The 14,899-nt window shown below is 41.7% G+C and overlaps 1 protein-coding gene across 1 annotated transcript in view; it reads left to right on the top strand.

The window, feature by feature from the left end:
• ncam1a (neural cell adhesion molecule 1a) overlaps positions 1-14,899 on the top strand; it is a gene marked incomplete at both ends in the record, with an annotated part of 537,183 nt that overhangs the window by 464,889 nt on the left and 57,395 nt on the right. The window contains 2 exons of the mRNA XM_080748824.1: positions 862-1,029; positions 7,342-7,467. Coding sequence (XP_080604950.1) covers positions 862-1,029; positions 7,342-7,467 — 294 coding nt within the window. The remainder of the gene's footprint in view (positions 1-861; positions 1,030-7,341; positions 7,468-14,899) is intronic.

Below are 14,899 nucleotides of genomic sequence, written 5' to 3'. Positions count from 1 at the left end.
ATTTTATGGGTAACCTTCATGGACTAGTCATTGCAGGGGTTACAGATTGATAGATAACCAAATGAATGCAATGAATGTAAAAAAAAAGAAATTTCACAATTATTATATAATCGTCTAATCGCAATTATTTGACATAATCGCCATAATCGTTTCCATGTTGAAAAAATGTCATACATTTTAAAAACATTTTTAAAAATAGCAGATCTACAAGCTCACAACGCATCACGGCACGTTGTGAGCTTGTAGATCGGCTATTTCCACTATCAAAGTTCTTTTTAAAGTAAAGAGTTGTGAAATATGTCAGTTATTTCTTCGTATGTTTAGGTTAAGTATCATATCTGCCATGTGCAACTTCAAAGGCTAAACGCCAAACAGAAATGCAATTTGTCCACGACAAAAAGACAATCAAATCGTTTATCGCAATTATTTGAGTGACAATTAAATCGTGAAATGTCATAATGGTGACAGCCCTAGTCAAAATGGAGATTTCTGACTGAAATCTACACACTAAGGTCTGGAGCTCTGAAAGTGTCATTTTGATGTGTGAAAAATAATATTGTCACTGTCGGGCAGAAACCTCGTATCTCCAAGTTTTAAATGTGTAAATTATTTCGCAAAGCAAAGCTCTGCTTCATCATGTAAGGCCTTCGCACAAAAGTAGTGAAAACAGCAGATGTTTTCACTAGTTTAAGTCATTTTTTAAATGACAAATACAAAACAAACGGTTTTGGACATACAAGGTTTCCATCCGACAACGACGATATCCTGGCATGGGTCCATTCTAAAAAAGAATAGCACTCTCTGGACTCCTACGGTGATTGATTGTTTGTTTGTTGGCTCCCCGTCCTTGCTGTTATGTAGAGGTGCCCTCATCACCCGCCATCGAGCGCGTGGAGCCCTTCTCCAGCACGGTGGTGGTGGAGTTTGAGGAGCCAGACTCCAGCGGCGGCGTGCCCGTCCTCAAGTACAAGGCTGACTGGCGCCAGCCTGGCAAGGAGTGGGCGAGCAACGAGTACGAGGCCGAGGATGGTGAGACACGCACGCGCACGTATACATACGCATAGACACACGCACTCACGCACACATAGACACGCACAGTGATGGAAAGTAACTAAATAAATACATGTACCCAAGTACTGTACTTTTTAGATTTTTGATTGATTGATTATTTTATTAGACAAAAATGGAGAACAGTACAAGTATGGTCAATACAATAGAAATGTAGCACAGTACAAGTACAGTTACACACCCTGCCTAAAAGGAACATCCGAAATAAGACCTTTTACCGTCTTTTTTTACGTTGGAAGTCCTCAGTATTTAATTCATGGACATAATAAATAGCAAGCAAAGAAAACATTCAATAATATCGCAGTTATAAAAACACTACAGGATAGGGGAAACTAGGGGTGGAGCTAAGGTAAGGAGGGGTGCTCACCTCTCGCCTGTCTATAGGAGAAGTGATAACCACGTCCTTCTCTGGCCTCCTGAAAGATGAGTTTTCAGGGCAGTTTTGAAGGATGCCAGCGAGCTACATGTTTTAAGGGAGGTAGTCAAGGAAATCCACACCTGGGTGGCAGTGTTGTAGAAGGAGAATTTACCCATATTTGTCTTATGGATATTTTTTATGAGTATTTTTACATTCTTTAGTGTTTAGGCTGAAGCCACACCAAAGTACCTAAAGTATGAAGGTGGATTCCCCATTACGCTAATGCATTTCAATGGGAATGGAGCGTTTTCATGCCAGCAGAGGATTTCTGCAAAAAATAAAAAATAAATAAAAAAAATAAACGTTCCATTCTTATTGAAATGCATTGGCGGAATGGGGTTCCACACTCTCATGGCTTCTCAGGCTTCAGCCTTATAGTTTACAATACTTTTACTTCTACCCCACTACACGTCAGAGGAAAATATGGTACATTTACTCCACTATTACATGAAAACTACAGTAGTTAAGTGTGCCTGCCATGCAATGCAATGGCAAAACACTTATTGTAATCCGCCATACTTAATAAAAATAATAATAATGACGATCCCACAAATTTCGGCACGTAATAACTGCCGCACAATTTACGCCACCCCCGCAATATATACATCAAAACGTGCGGCTCTGTCGGGAATGGGGTGCTATTACTTTTCTTTCCGATCCGCGTTACCATGGCGACGTAATTCGCAAAAAATAACCCCCGAAAACCCCATTGACTTTGAATGGGGGACTCCGAAAAAGAAAAACAGAAACTTTGGCGTCACATTACTCTGGCATACTTTTGCCTAGCAACGTGATTTAAACTTTAAAACGCTCACACGACTTTGGACTTTCCGGCCAATAGGGACGAGATGTAATTGATTAAGCCCCGCCCCTCTGTATTCCTATTGGCTGGGCTTTAAACAGCCTTAACTCCAGTTCACAGCATGGTACCGTCTTGAAACTTGGTGTCTGGACTTAAACGGCCAATAGGGCCTTATTGCTTAAGCCCCACCCCTCTTAAGCCCCGCCCCTATCTTCCTATTGGTTGAGCTTTAAACCTTCATAACTCCAGTTTGCAGCATGATACTGGTCTCAAACTCGTGGGTGGTCCAACAGACCTAAAGGCTAACCTCTAATGCTAACCGCTACTTCCGCTAATGCTAATGATAAAAATGCTAATGCTAATGCTTAAATGCTAATGTTAAAAAATTATAATGCTAATGCTACAAATGCTAATGCATACACTTAGCGAGCTGCAGGCACACTTAAAATTTCGTAGGAATTTTCTTTTCTAGTTACTAGTTACTTTGTAGATTTTCATTATTATTACAACATACATCAACCGCGTTGTGAGCATGTAGATCAGCTATTTTTAAAAGATTTGTATACATTAGAAAACTTGTGAAATGGGACATTCTGCACGATGAGTGCTTTTACTTTTGAAGTACATTTTGAATTCTGGACTTTTACTGCTGTATTGATCTACATTGAAGTATTGATACTTTTACTTGCGAGTAGTTTTGCCACGCGTGCGCACACACACTCGCGCGCGCGCGCACACGCACACACACACACACACACACACACACACACACACACACACACACACACACACACACACACACACACATTGAGACATTGAGATAACATCGCCCGCCTGTGGGCAGCTATATCACAAACAACAACAACATTAACCCTAACAAAAAGACAGTTTCTAGAGTGTGTGTCCCTTCTAGTGGTCCCCACACTGCACTTCTAGCTGTTTCAAATGGTGGCCCAACTGTATAGTTTCCTTTTTTAGTTGTCGCTGTAATCGTTTCATCAACGTGCGTAATTTTATTTGAATGAAAGCGAACGTCACAAAACGTGCTTCATGTGTGGAATCTCCTCCAGTCCTCTATTTGAGGGACAATCTATTATGCATGACATACGCTATACTGTAGGAGCTCATGCGTTCAAGTCATTATTGTATGTTTTTGTAGCCGCCGTCAGCGTTTGGAGAGCGTCTAAATATTTGATCACCTATATCAATATTTGATCACAAAACGCCACAGGAAAGTAAATCAAAGTTTATTCTTTATCTAGAGCCGTTTTCCTTTCTTCTTTTTTTTTTTTTTACGTGTGTGTGGTTTTTCATTTAAATGTATTTTCATGTATATGTTCTCCTTCACTCTATAGTCTACAGTATCATTGTGAGAAGTTTCATTTTGTGCTGCTATTACAGCGTCAATAGGCAGCCATATTTTGGAGGGAAAAGTCAGGAGATAGTGAGGGTGTAAATGACAGGTGTGTCAGCCGCTGACGGGTCCTCAGATAGTCTTCATCCCGCGGAGGGTTTGTTGCTTCTGTGTGTCTGCGGGAAATGTGTCTGTCTGTGTGTCTGTGTGTCTTGTCTTTCACATGGGAGATATCAGGCTTTTGTTGTCAGGCCGGTCTGTCAGCTGACGGCCAGCGGAAAACACATATTTGAAATGTGTCCTCTGCAATTTCCCATCCTAACTATTAGGAGCAGTGGACACTATTAACTCATCTAGTGCCATTCCCGAGATATCTCGTGAAATGTACTCGAGTATCTGTAGTGCCATTCACGAGATATCTCGGGAAAAGTAATATATTACTGTAACGGCGAGTACATTACCGAGAAGAATGGCAGGAGGTCCGGAGACGAAATCCGTCGCTGATTTCGCATCATCACGGCTCCACGAGCACAAAATAGTCCCATCCATAACATTGAGGTGGACGGGGGATCTCATCTTTAATGTCCATTATCTCAAAACTACACTTTAGAAGCTAGGATGGAGGCAGATGCTCGCTTATGTTACACAGTTATAAAAGCTCCCGGTCGGCCATTACACAACTCCACGTGGACACGGATCGGTTCAGGCGCACGACCCGATGACGTCAGACCGGAAGTGATTGCGCTGTGGACTTCTGGCCTTCAAAATAAGATAACGGCGGTGATGCCAGCCTGAAGGTGGCATCGTGGACTTTATAATCCGTTAATTTCATGGGCACTAAATGAGTTAATAGTTAACCCATAGTTATGGGTTAAGTGGCTTGCTCAAGGGACACGTCATCACATAGTAGAGCGGGGAGCAGGGCTCAAACCGGGGACCCTCTGTTTCGCACACAGCATCTCTTTCCGCCCACTCGGCTAACAGACGGGGCGGGGCGGTACATAGGTTTCATGAGTGCTAATTTAGATTGATGAACAAAATCTTAAAGCTAATTGGTTCGCACTCGTTATGAATCAATGTGTATACAGACGTTAATGTACATTAAAACTCAAAGCAGTTCATGCATACAGAATTTGATGATTGCTAAAAAGGTCCTTGTGTTGCAGAGCGTGTGCACTTGTGCACTGTGCCATTGTGATAGGTAGCGTTTTGGCTTTCACAAAAGAATATTTGCCTGAAACACAGTGGATGTGACACAGTCAGTGGTGGAAAAAGTACTCACATTCTTTACTGAAGTAAAAGTATCAATACTGCAATGTAGACATTCCGGAGTTCAAAATGTACTTGAGTAAAAGTACATACAGTAGGTATAGGTACAAAAGTGCTCATTATGCAGAAGGTCCCGTTTCAAATCTTTTGAAAATAGCAGATCTACAAGCTCACAATGCGTTGCATCACGACACACAGATGTAACCAACATACAGATGTAAATAGTGTTCAATAGCACTGATTTATAAATGTATGAAAAATATAAAACCTGCTGGTTTCATCGACGATATGCATTATGGTCTTTGTACATTTTAGGAGTACTTATTTGAGCATAGTTTCTCCAGAAGTTTGACTAATCTACTGAGTGTGTTTTAGCAATTGCTATGCTGACACTGTCAGCCATGTTTATTGTTTCCACCCTATTAAGAAAGTCATCTGAAATGCATTGCGGGGTTTCAATGAATCACACTGAATACATTGTGGATTTCGGGGGAACCCAAATTTGTCCTCATCCATGAAATTGCGACTCATTATATTGCACAGCCAAATATCAGCCACGTTTCTATTAATGAGAAAAGAAATCAACATAGAAATAATGGACATCAGCAAAACAACAACAACATTCTGTGCGCTGTGCATTATCGTGCTAATATGCAAATGTAATTATCTACCCCAAAACAAAACTTCTTTGTTTGTATGTATGCCACAACGCGAAAACGGCTGGATCTTTCAATGCTGTCTGGGATTATTTAGTGGCACATGACCTACAGTGTGTCATATCTCATAACAAAAGCCAAACTGATTGCATTGGACTAGTTGGTTGGAGTTATGCACACACACATTATCAAACACCTGCTAAAGCGAATACGTCTATTTTGTAGAAGGCGCGCGTGGTCTTTACTAGTGAATGAAGCCCACAAAGGAACGAGGGAAACCTTGGCCTTGGCCAATAACCTTGCCCTCGCCCCATTAAGTCCATATATTTCAGCCCTGACATGTCTTGTCCGTGGCAAATTTTAGATTTTCTGTTTTACGCACCACCATAATGTTCTTATTTTGATCATAATACCATCAGGCAATAATCTTAACACAAAATAACGACTTTGTACACTCGAGAGTTACAGACCTGTACTGGGCTAGCTATTTATATCGCCACTGTCGGGCAGAAACCTTGTATCTCCAAGTTTCACATTTGTATGTCTTTTAATCAAGTAAAGCCCTGCTTCATCATACAAGACTGTGGCACAAAATAGTGAAAATAGCAGATCTGCTGCCTCGCGTGTGTGCTTGTAGTTTGGACTATTTTCACAAATGTATTTTCATAAATACTACAAGCTCACAGCATTGTGAGCTTTTAGATCGGCTAATAGCCTAGGTATAAAAATGGGTATAAAATAAGGCTTAATAAGTGGATTAATATGTATGTTTTATAATATAATCATTTATATCTGCAAAGTAACTAGTAACTAAAGTTTTCAAATAAACGAAGTGGAGTAAAAGGACAATATTTGGATATCCCAGATGTAGGTGTAGTGGAGGAAAAGTTAAATTGTTGGAAATTGGAAATACTCAAGTAAAGTACAAATGTCTCAAAATTGGACTTTAAGCACAGTACTTAAGTAAATACGTTACTTTACTTATGGATCCCCATTAGCACTTGCCTAAGCATGGCTATTCTTCCTGGGGTCCGTCACCACATACATTACACATTACACATCACGTACAACCACATACAGTACAACAGATATGACAGACATACAATAGTTCACTTACAAAAGTTAAGAAGTACAATTTTGAAAATGAATTTCACATTATTTTACATTTCATGGGTTTTTAACCTATTTAGGCCTAGGATTATTGACTGCTTTAACTATTGAAAAATAGCAGATATACAAGCTCACAGCGCGGCACCGAGTGCCGCGCTGCGAGCTTGTAGATCTGCTATTTTTGAAAAATCATGATTTTTCTTTGCAAGTCTTTGAATATATCTATTTAAAAGCAAACATTTGTAACTCAAATATTTGCTTCTTGGGGGTCCCTGGAACAACATATTTTGAGATGGGGGTCCGTGGCTAAATACCTGTAATTTTGGGGGTCCTTGACATGAAAAAGTTTGAGAACCACTGATTTAGAGGACGAATTTAGTAGTCGGGTCAAAGATCGGGTCAAAGATATTCATAGACTTGCACACATTTTCACGATTTTTCAAAAATAGCAGATCTACAAGCTCGCAGCGCGGCACTCGGTGCCGCGCTGTGAGCTTGTATATCTGCTATTTTTCAATAGCTAAAGCATAAAATAATGGTTAATGTGGTTCAAATCTAATGCGACGCGGGCGCGTTCCAGGTATTTGAGAGTTAAGGGTTACCCACTTGTACTTAGTTACTTTATACCACTGGTAACACCGCTACCTTCCCTTTACCTCGACAGGCCTGAGCATGATCACCATCGTGGGCCTGAAGCCCGAGACCATCTATGAAATCAAGATGTCCGCCATTAACGGGAAAGGTGAGGGCGAGAGTTCCCCGCCCACCATCTTCAAGACCGAGCCAGTCCGTAAGTACTCGTTTGTCCTGCCTTGCCCGGTCGCAATTTAGCACTTACGTTAATGCTTTTGTCCTTATTAGTCCCCCCTCCTGCTGCCTCTGCCCAGAAGCTATCAACCCTCCACAGCACCCTTTGTCTCCTGCAGCCAAAAGAGCCCCAACGCTTTCCCTTCCAGCTGCTGCCGCACCAAGTAACAAGTCATTTATGATGCATCGTCAACTTCATGACTCCGACCTGTCTAATGATGTGTGTATAATGTGTGTGTGTGTGACCCGACTTCTCTCGTTCGTGGATAGGGATGGAGCTCAAAACAAGAGTAGCTTGATAACCCGATTACAGATTTATCGAGTACCCGGTATCAATAAGCTTTGGACTTATCGTCACTGTCGGGCAGAAACGTCGTATCTCCAATTTTCAAATTTGTATGTTTTTCCGCGAAGTAGAGCCCTGCTTCATCATACAAGGCAGTCTCACAAAAGTAGTGAAAACTGCAGATCTACAAGCACACAACGCCTCGCATCGCGAGGCGTTGTGTGCTTGTAGATCGGCTGTTTTCACTAGTTTAGTTCATTTTTTTAAATGATACAAAACGAACGCTTTTGGACATACAAGGTTTCCACCCGACAACGACGTTATCCACCTGTTTCCAACGTCCCATCGCGCGTTGCGCAGAAGGCGCGCGGCATTTCCGGCGTCGCAGCCGAGCGTGATCTACAAGCTCACAGCGGTTGCATCTTGCGACGCAACGTGAGCGTGTATGTCTGCTGTTAACCGGATGTGTCCCCGCAAATAATTCTACAGTAAATTCTGGCGGAAACAGGTGGATATAAAGCTTGTTATCGAGCATAGCGGCCCACGATGTCATGTTTAAACAATCAAGAAAAGAGGCGATCAAGAAATGATTACGGTACTTTTCATAATATAAAGCCATTTAACACTTATTGCACACTAATGAATGATTGTTTTAATGATATTTAATGGTAATATTTGTTACTTTTGTAAATTTTAACCTTCATAGATGGTGGTCAGCCACAAACTCGCAGTCACAACAACGGGCCAATAAAAAAAGATACCAGCTATGTTCGGAATTTGTCGTCTCTCGTCTTCCCACAAAATATTAGAAAAGGCTCAATAGTGGGCTCGATAAAAGCCCGGCTCAATAAGCAGGATCGATAAGGTGCTCATTATCAATAAAAAATTAACAAGCTCCATCCCTATTTATGGATGTCGGCGGCGGTATTTGCAGAGCGGTAACGCGGACCCCCACGTGCCTCCGCGCGCCTATAGTACCATAAGTTCTATAAGAACACTGATTGAGTCAGAAGAAGTAGGGTTTATGTGTGAAAGCACAGCTGCTTTGCCAGAGCTCTCTCAAAGTCCCCAAGTTAAGGTGGCTGTTTCACTATGACGACTCAACTACCGTCCGTATCCGCCATCATCCCCATTGTCATTATGAGATCTCCTCCTTTGAGTTGACAATATTTCCCACGCATTCCGTCTGACAAGGCCCTCTCTAGAAACTGAGAAACAGATGTTTCTACATCGCAAATGGGTAGCCGGAGCATGCTGTATTAATTTGCCTCCTTAAACAGCTGGATTTATCTTTAACAGCTTAACACACTTTAATTTTTTTGGGCTAAATACACACAACACAACATCATCACGGCAGGTGACTTGATGCCGTCCCCATGTTTCTGGAACTAGCTGAGCCAGCTGGTCATTGTCACAGTGTTTTTTGAGGTAATAGACAAAATACTTCAGCCGACTTAGTCCAGTGGTTCTCAAAGTGGATTCCAGGGACTCTGTAGGTTCCTTTAGGAGGGTCTAAATTGACCCACACAAGTCTGTAACTCTGACAGTGTACAAATGGAACCAAATGAACCCTAACGGGTTCATTTGGTTCCATTTGTACACTTTCAGAGTTAAGGGGAGACCATGAAATTTGAAAGTTTGAGAAACACAGACTTAAGGCCTCTCCATACTTCGACCGAAATGTTCGTGAGTTGTGTTTTCCGACGTGCAAATTTCCGAACTCTCGTTCGGTCCAATGCTTTTCAGAAGTCCCGAGGGATATAATTGTATGGTAGAAAAGGACCTTTTGACCGAAAACGGCGGTTTCGGTCAAAGTATGGAACGGCCTTAAGTCAGTAGTTCATCGCTAGCCTGTATACCGGTGTATACATGTACTGTAAGTGTTCCTTTTACTGATATGTACCAGATCTGTAATAGTAATAATGCTTCTATGTTGCTTTATTGTCCCTCTGCTTATTCAAAGTAGCATCCTTTCCTTAGCATCCTGCCTCAGTCTGCTGACTTCGCAAAGACGCAGAGGGAGCCTTTGTCCTCGTCCTGAACTCGATTCAAATCGATAACAACCCCAGATTTCTACATGGAATTGATATCATTAGCTGTAACACCTAATGACCGTGGGATGCAGAGGGAGTAGTTTAGGTGTTTTATCACATACCCAGCCTTTCCCTGCTCTGGGTGAGGTGCAACCATACAAAGGACAGAGAGAGAATGAGAGCGATCAGCGCCAGCTATAGGGCAGTGGTTCTCAACATTTTCAGGCAGCAACCCAAAATAATTATATTTTAACACATCTGGTGCCAACCCCGAGTTTCCCGAGTTTGTATTGATACCAACGCTGTGCCAACCCCGAGTTTCCCGAGTTTGGGCCGTTTTTGAAAAAAAAGAAAAAAAAAAAAAAAAAAATCAAAATTTTTTTTTTCAAAAAAAATTTTTGGACCTCCAGAAATGTATTAGGCATGATCGCGATCGCGAAATTGCATGTTTAACCCCCATACCAACCCATTCTTTCAAACATGGCAGCCATGTTTGTTTACATCTGAAGAAAACATAATGGCCCATAAATCATGAATGCCTGAACGGATTTCCAAGCGGATTTTTTTGTTTGAAAGCTGTGAACAGCATCTACACACGTGGTGCATCATCTAGGCATGGGCGTGCACTTTTTACACAATTGCACAATTACATGGAAGTCTATGGTAACCATGGCAACGCGAGACATTGAAGAGAAAAAATCATTGCAACATAAGTGTTAACTGGGGACCCCCCACCCTGACGAGCACTAAGAGTTGAGGTTTTACATTTTCACGGTTCTATTGTGAAAATAGCAGATCTACATGCTCACAACGCCCTGCGTAGCGAGACGTTGTGGGCATGTAGATAGAGTGCTGTTTTATTTATTGCAGTCTTTGTGTGTGTGGCTACCCTTAAATAAGGCTATGGGTATGTGATAAACAGATCCCCTCGCTAAACCAACCTCTGACTGGTGTACCAGCCACAATGTTGGCCAATGGGAAATGTGAAAAAATGCAAAAGTCCAAATGATCATATATTTATCATACAAACAGATTTAGAATGATTATTATTTCATAATAGGCAAAGATTTGGTTGAAAAACGGGTGAATTAAATATATCGTTGCTGTCGAGCAGAAACCTCTTATTTTACAAAGATGTTTTATGTTTTTTTAGTAAATAAACTCCCTACTTGACCATGCTACAGCGTCACACAAATGTTTTTTAGTAAATAAACTCCCTACTTGACCATGCTACAGCGTCACACAAAAGTATCAAAAGTAGCAGATAGCCTATACAAGTTTTGAGCTTGTAGATCTGCTACTTTTATCCTGAAAAGTAGACGTTTCTCAGCCCGACAGAGACGATAGAGTTTAAGTGGATAATGGTAGAGAGAACAAGGGTGATATTCCCATGGCTTCATGGCCCATAAACATGACGGGACAGAGGCTCTCTCTTTCCCTGTATTTTATTTCATTTCATTGTCTGCTTCTTGTGTTTTTCGTTCTGTAAACGTTTTTCTTTTTTTTTCATCATGTTTTTCCATCTGTTATGTTTTCCATTGGATTTCACAGAGGTTACTTATCCAAGTAAGTTCATCTAAATCCCCTGACTGTTTTTATTTTATTAGTGGCCAAGCCACGTAGTGGCAAAGGCCACTCATTGACATTGCACTTTTTTTGTATTATTCTGCCACCTTTTCTCTAGTTTTTATTTTTATTTTATTTTTTAAGTCCTACTTTGGGTTCCATGACATTAACGAAAATTTGTTTACATTTCCCATTCTCTGAATGATCATTTCATTTTAATGCTGCAAAAAAAGAAAAGAAAAAAAGAAGAAGAAATGATTATGGTTATTGTACATGTTTTATGTGATCTTACACGCTCACACAACATCTTTCCTTGGCAAAATGTGTTTATTAGTGGCCAAGCCACGTAGTGGCAAAGGCCACTCATTGATATTGTACTTTCCCACTTTCACTATTCCTCCGCCACTTTCTCTCTAGTTCCTGATTGAAATAGTAGCATTCACTCAGTGTCTCTTGTCTCGCAAACCTTCTCCAGACAGCATTCCATTTCTTTACCCTGATGTGGATGGTTCAGGTTGGTTTTGGTATAGTGTCATAAAGTTGTAAATCCTGTAGCTAGTGTTGTGTGACCTCAGTTATAGCCTACGCCCAGGGGTGTCGCACCAAATTATGGGCCCTATTTTTGTAAAAAAAAAAAAATGCTCTTTGAAAAACCTGTTTCCCATCTCAAAATGTTTAGTTCCAGGGACCCCCCCCAGAAGCAGATAAGCAAATAGCAGATCTACAAGCTGCAAGCTTGTATATCTGCTATTTTCAATAGCTAAAGTATAAAATAATTAAGGCCCCTCCACCTTGGGCCCTAGTAACTCAGGCCCACTCCCCCCCCCCCTGGTGACGCCCCTGAATCCTGTAGCCAGTGTTTGACCTCAGTTATAGCCTACAGTACATCCTCCCTTCTTTAGTTCTGTATGCTTCCCCCACAGGGGGCGCCATTCCACTAAAGAATTGTACTGTAGTAGGTGGTGACCACCAGTGTTGGGCAGTAACTCGTTACTAGTAACATATTACTGCAATATTATTACTTTTCCCAGTAATGAGTAGTGTAAGGGATTATTACATATTACTCTGGTTTTGTTGGCTGCCTCTTGAAAGTTTAAAAGAGATTACTGCTATATTTTATAGCCATTATGACTCTTATTATGATTATTATTAAAAAAAAAATATTCAGTTCTAAAAAGGAGCTGGCTAAACAAATTGTGTTATTGTACATCTCTTCTTTTTTTAACTGGTCGGAGGGGGGAAAGTCATATGTAATATCATATAATATAATATGTAATATATTACTCTTGATTCCAAGTAAAGTAATAAAATATAACTTTTTTAAGGAGTATATAATAAATTATGTAATAAGTAAACATATTTCTCTCCTGAGTAATATTGCACAACACTGGTGACCACACAAGCCCTATTTCAGAAATAGAACCAATGGCAGAACTTGCAGACAAGACGTGTGACAGAAAAAACATCTGATTAATCTGCATTTAATGAGAGAAACCGTATGACTCAGACATAAGCCTAAACAAACCCGATATGCCCATACAAAGGCATACAGTATGGAGATCCGGTTGTCTACGTCCACATATCCCTCAGCAATGCCCATATATGGTCATGTGCATAAATGGGACCGACCCACTTCAAACTCGGTGTGTGCAGCGGCAAGGACTCAAGGGGGTGCGGTGCCCGCCGCCGAGTTGTTCGGACATGCGGTTGTCCAGATCCACCGACCCAACCAATGTGCCCATATATGGGCATGCCAACATTCAGCGTATTGTCATATACTAATGGCATTAGGGATGTAAAAGGGACACAGGTAGACAGACAGATACAGAGATTCCATATATGGGCACAAAAGGGACACAGACAGATGGGTGCGTTCAGAAATGCGCACTCTTGTCGTTTGTTTATTCAGTGTACTCGTTGCGTTGTCATTTGAAAATAGAGTGCCCCGGGTGTGTTCAGTGCCCACACTGACCGACCCTATACTCACTGCATCACTGTGGCGATTTGATTGGTTGATTTCTATGGCGATGTCTCAAGCGCGTCCCTGCGGTGAACAATGGCGTAGGAAATGATAGCACAATGCACCGTTTGCGGTAAACCAACAGCAGGTAGGCCAATGTTAAGAATTAAATGACCTTTCAATAGCAACATTAGCAACTTCTCCTTCAGAATTCAGACTGAAAAAGCGCACCGCTGCCCCCTACAGGGAGGTGTGTTGTTAGTTGTTTTAACTGGTCGTTTGTATATAAGCCACACTGAGTGCACTCTGCAACGTCACCGCCCAGTTAGCCTCGGGATCCAGGCATTTCATTCAAGAAAGAAAAGCCCGGGTAAAGCCCCCAGTAACTGTGGTTCAGCCAATCAGGTGAGTCTGTGTGTATACAAACACATTCCCCCCCCCCCCCCCTCCACTCTATGACAGGCATCAAACAGGTCGTTGTCTTTGATGCTTTCATTGATAAGAGCGATCACCAAAGAAACTCTTGACACTTTTATGGCCCAATCAGTTACCTCAGTTCACAACTCATTTGAAGTTCAAAGGGAGCAATTAAAAAAAAAAAAACAGACCAGTGAACAACTGCCATTGGCCGCTGAGATCCAGCGGCTCGTATCCCCGCCCTTCTGGGTCATAGAACGTCAGCGCTCGGCCAGCCTACCGCCCAGTGCACTCACTAAACTGAGCACACACCCGGTGCGCGTTTCCGAACGCACTCTATGACTATCGGTCGGATCGGCGGTGCAGCGCAGTCGCGAGGGCCCGAACCTCTAGTTTGCACGTAAAAGGAACGGAATGTAAGGTTAAATGTGAACACTAGGGGGTGGCGATTGGCCATCCCCTAGGGACCCCAAATGACGCCCCTGTTCCCCCCCGCTCCAGTAGCAGCAGTATTACCTAGCAAAAAAGACTCACTCAACCATTTCTGGCCAGATATTGTGCATTGTGTGCCCGACACAATATACCCAGCCTTGTTCACCGCTGAAAGAGAGAACAGAAAGCAAAGCATATGAACCCGAGCTAAGCTGAATGAATGCAGAATGAGGCTCTATGGCTCATGGATGAAATCATTTAACCCATTTAAATCGGGTACACATTTTGTGTATCATTGTTTTATGCTTTAACTATTGGAAAAATAGCAGATATACAAGCTCACAGCGCGGCACCGAGTGCCGCGCTGCGAGCTTGTAGATCTGCTATTTTTGAAAAAACTTGAAAATTAGAATTTTGACCCGATTCTATAAGTGTCTTTTGAATCCTTCTAAGACCCTATGTTTATATGTCAGCAATCTGGCCAGCCATTGTCAAAGAAAAGGTCCTTTTCACTTAACTGGAGCTCAGTTAGTCTGTTCTTGAGAGACTACTATGTCAGTGCTTCTCAACCCTTTTCATGTGAAGGACCACCAAAATTATATTTATTTGGCCATGGACACCCATCTAAAAATATTTAGTTCCAGGGACCACCCAGAAGCAAAATTTGAGTTACAAACGTTCGCTTTGAAAATACATATATTCAAAGATTTGCACACATTTT

This window comes from Nannobrachium achirus, assembly GCF_963921795.1.
Source record: "Nannobrachium achirus genome assembly, chromosome: 19".
Lineage (NCBI taxonomy): Eukaryota > Metazoa > Chordata > Actinopteri > Myctophiformes > Myctophidae > Nannobrachium > Nannobrachium achirus.
The sequence above is the reverse complement of the archived record's forward strand: the minus strand, read 5'-3'. Positions and strand labels throughout refer to the sequence as shown.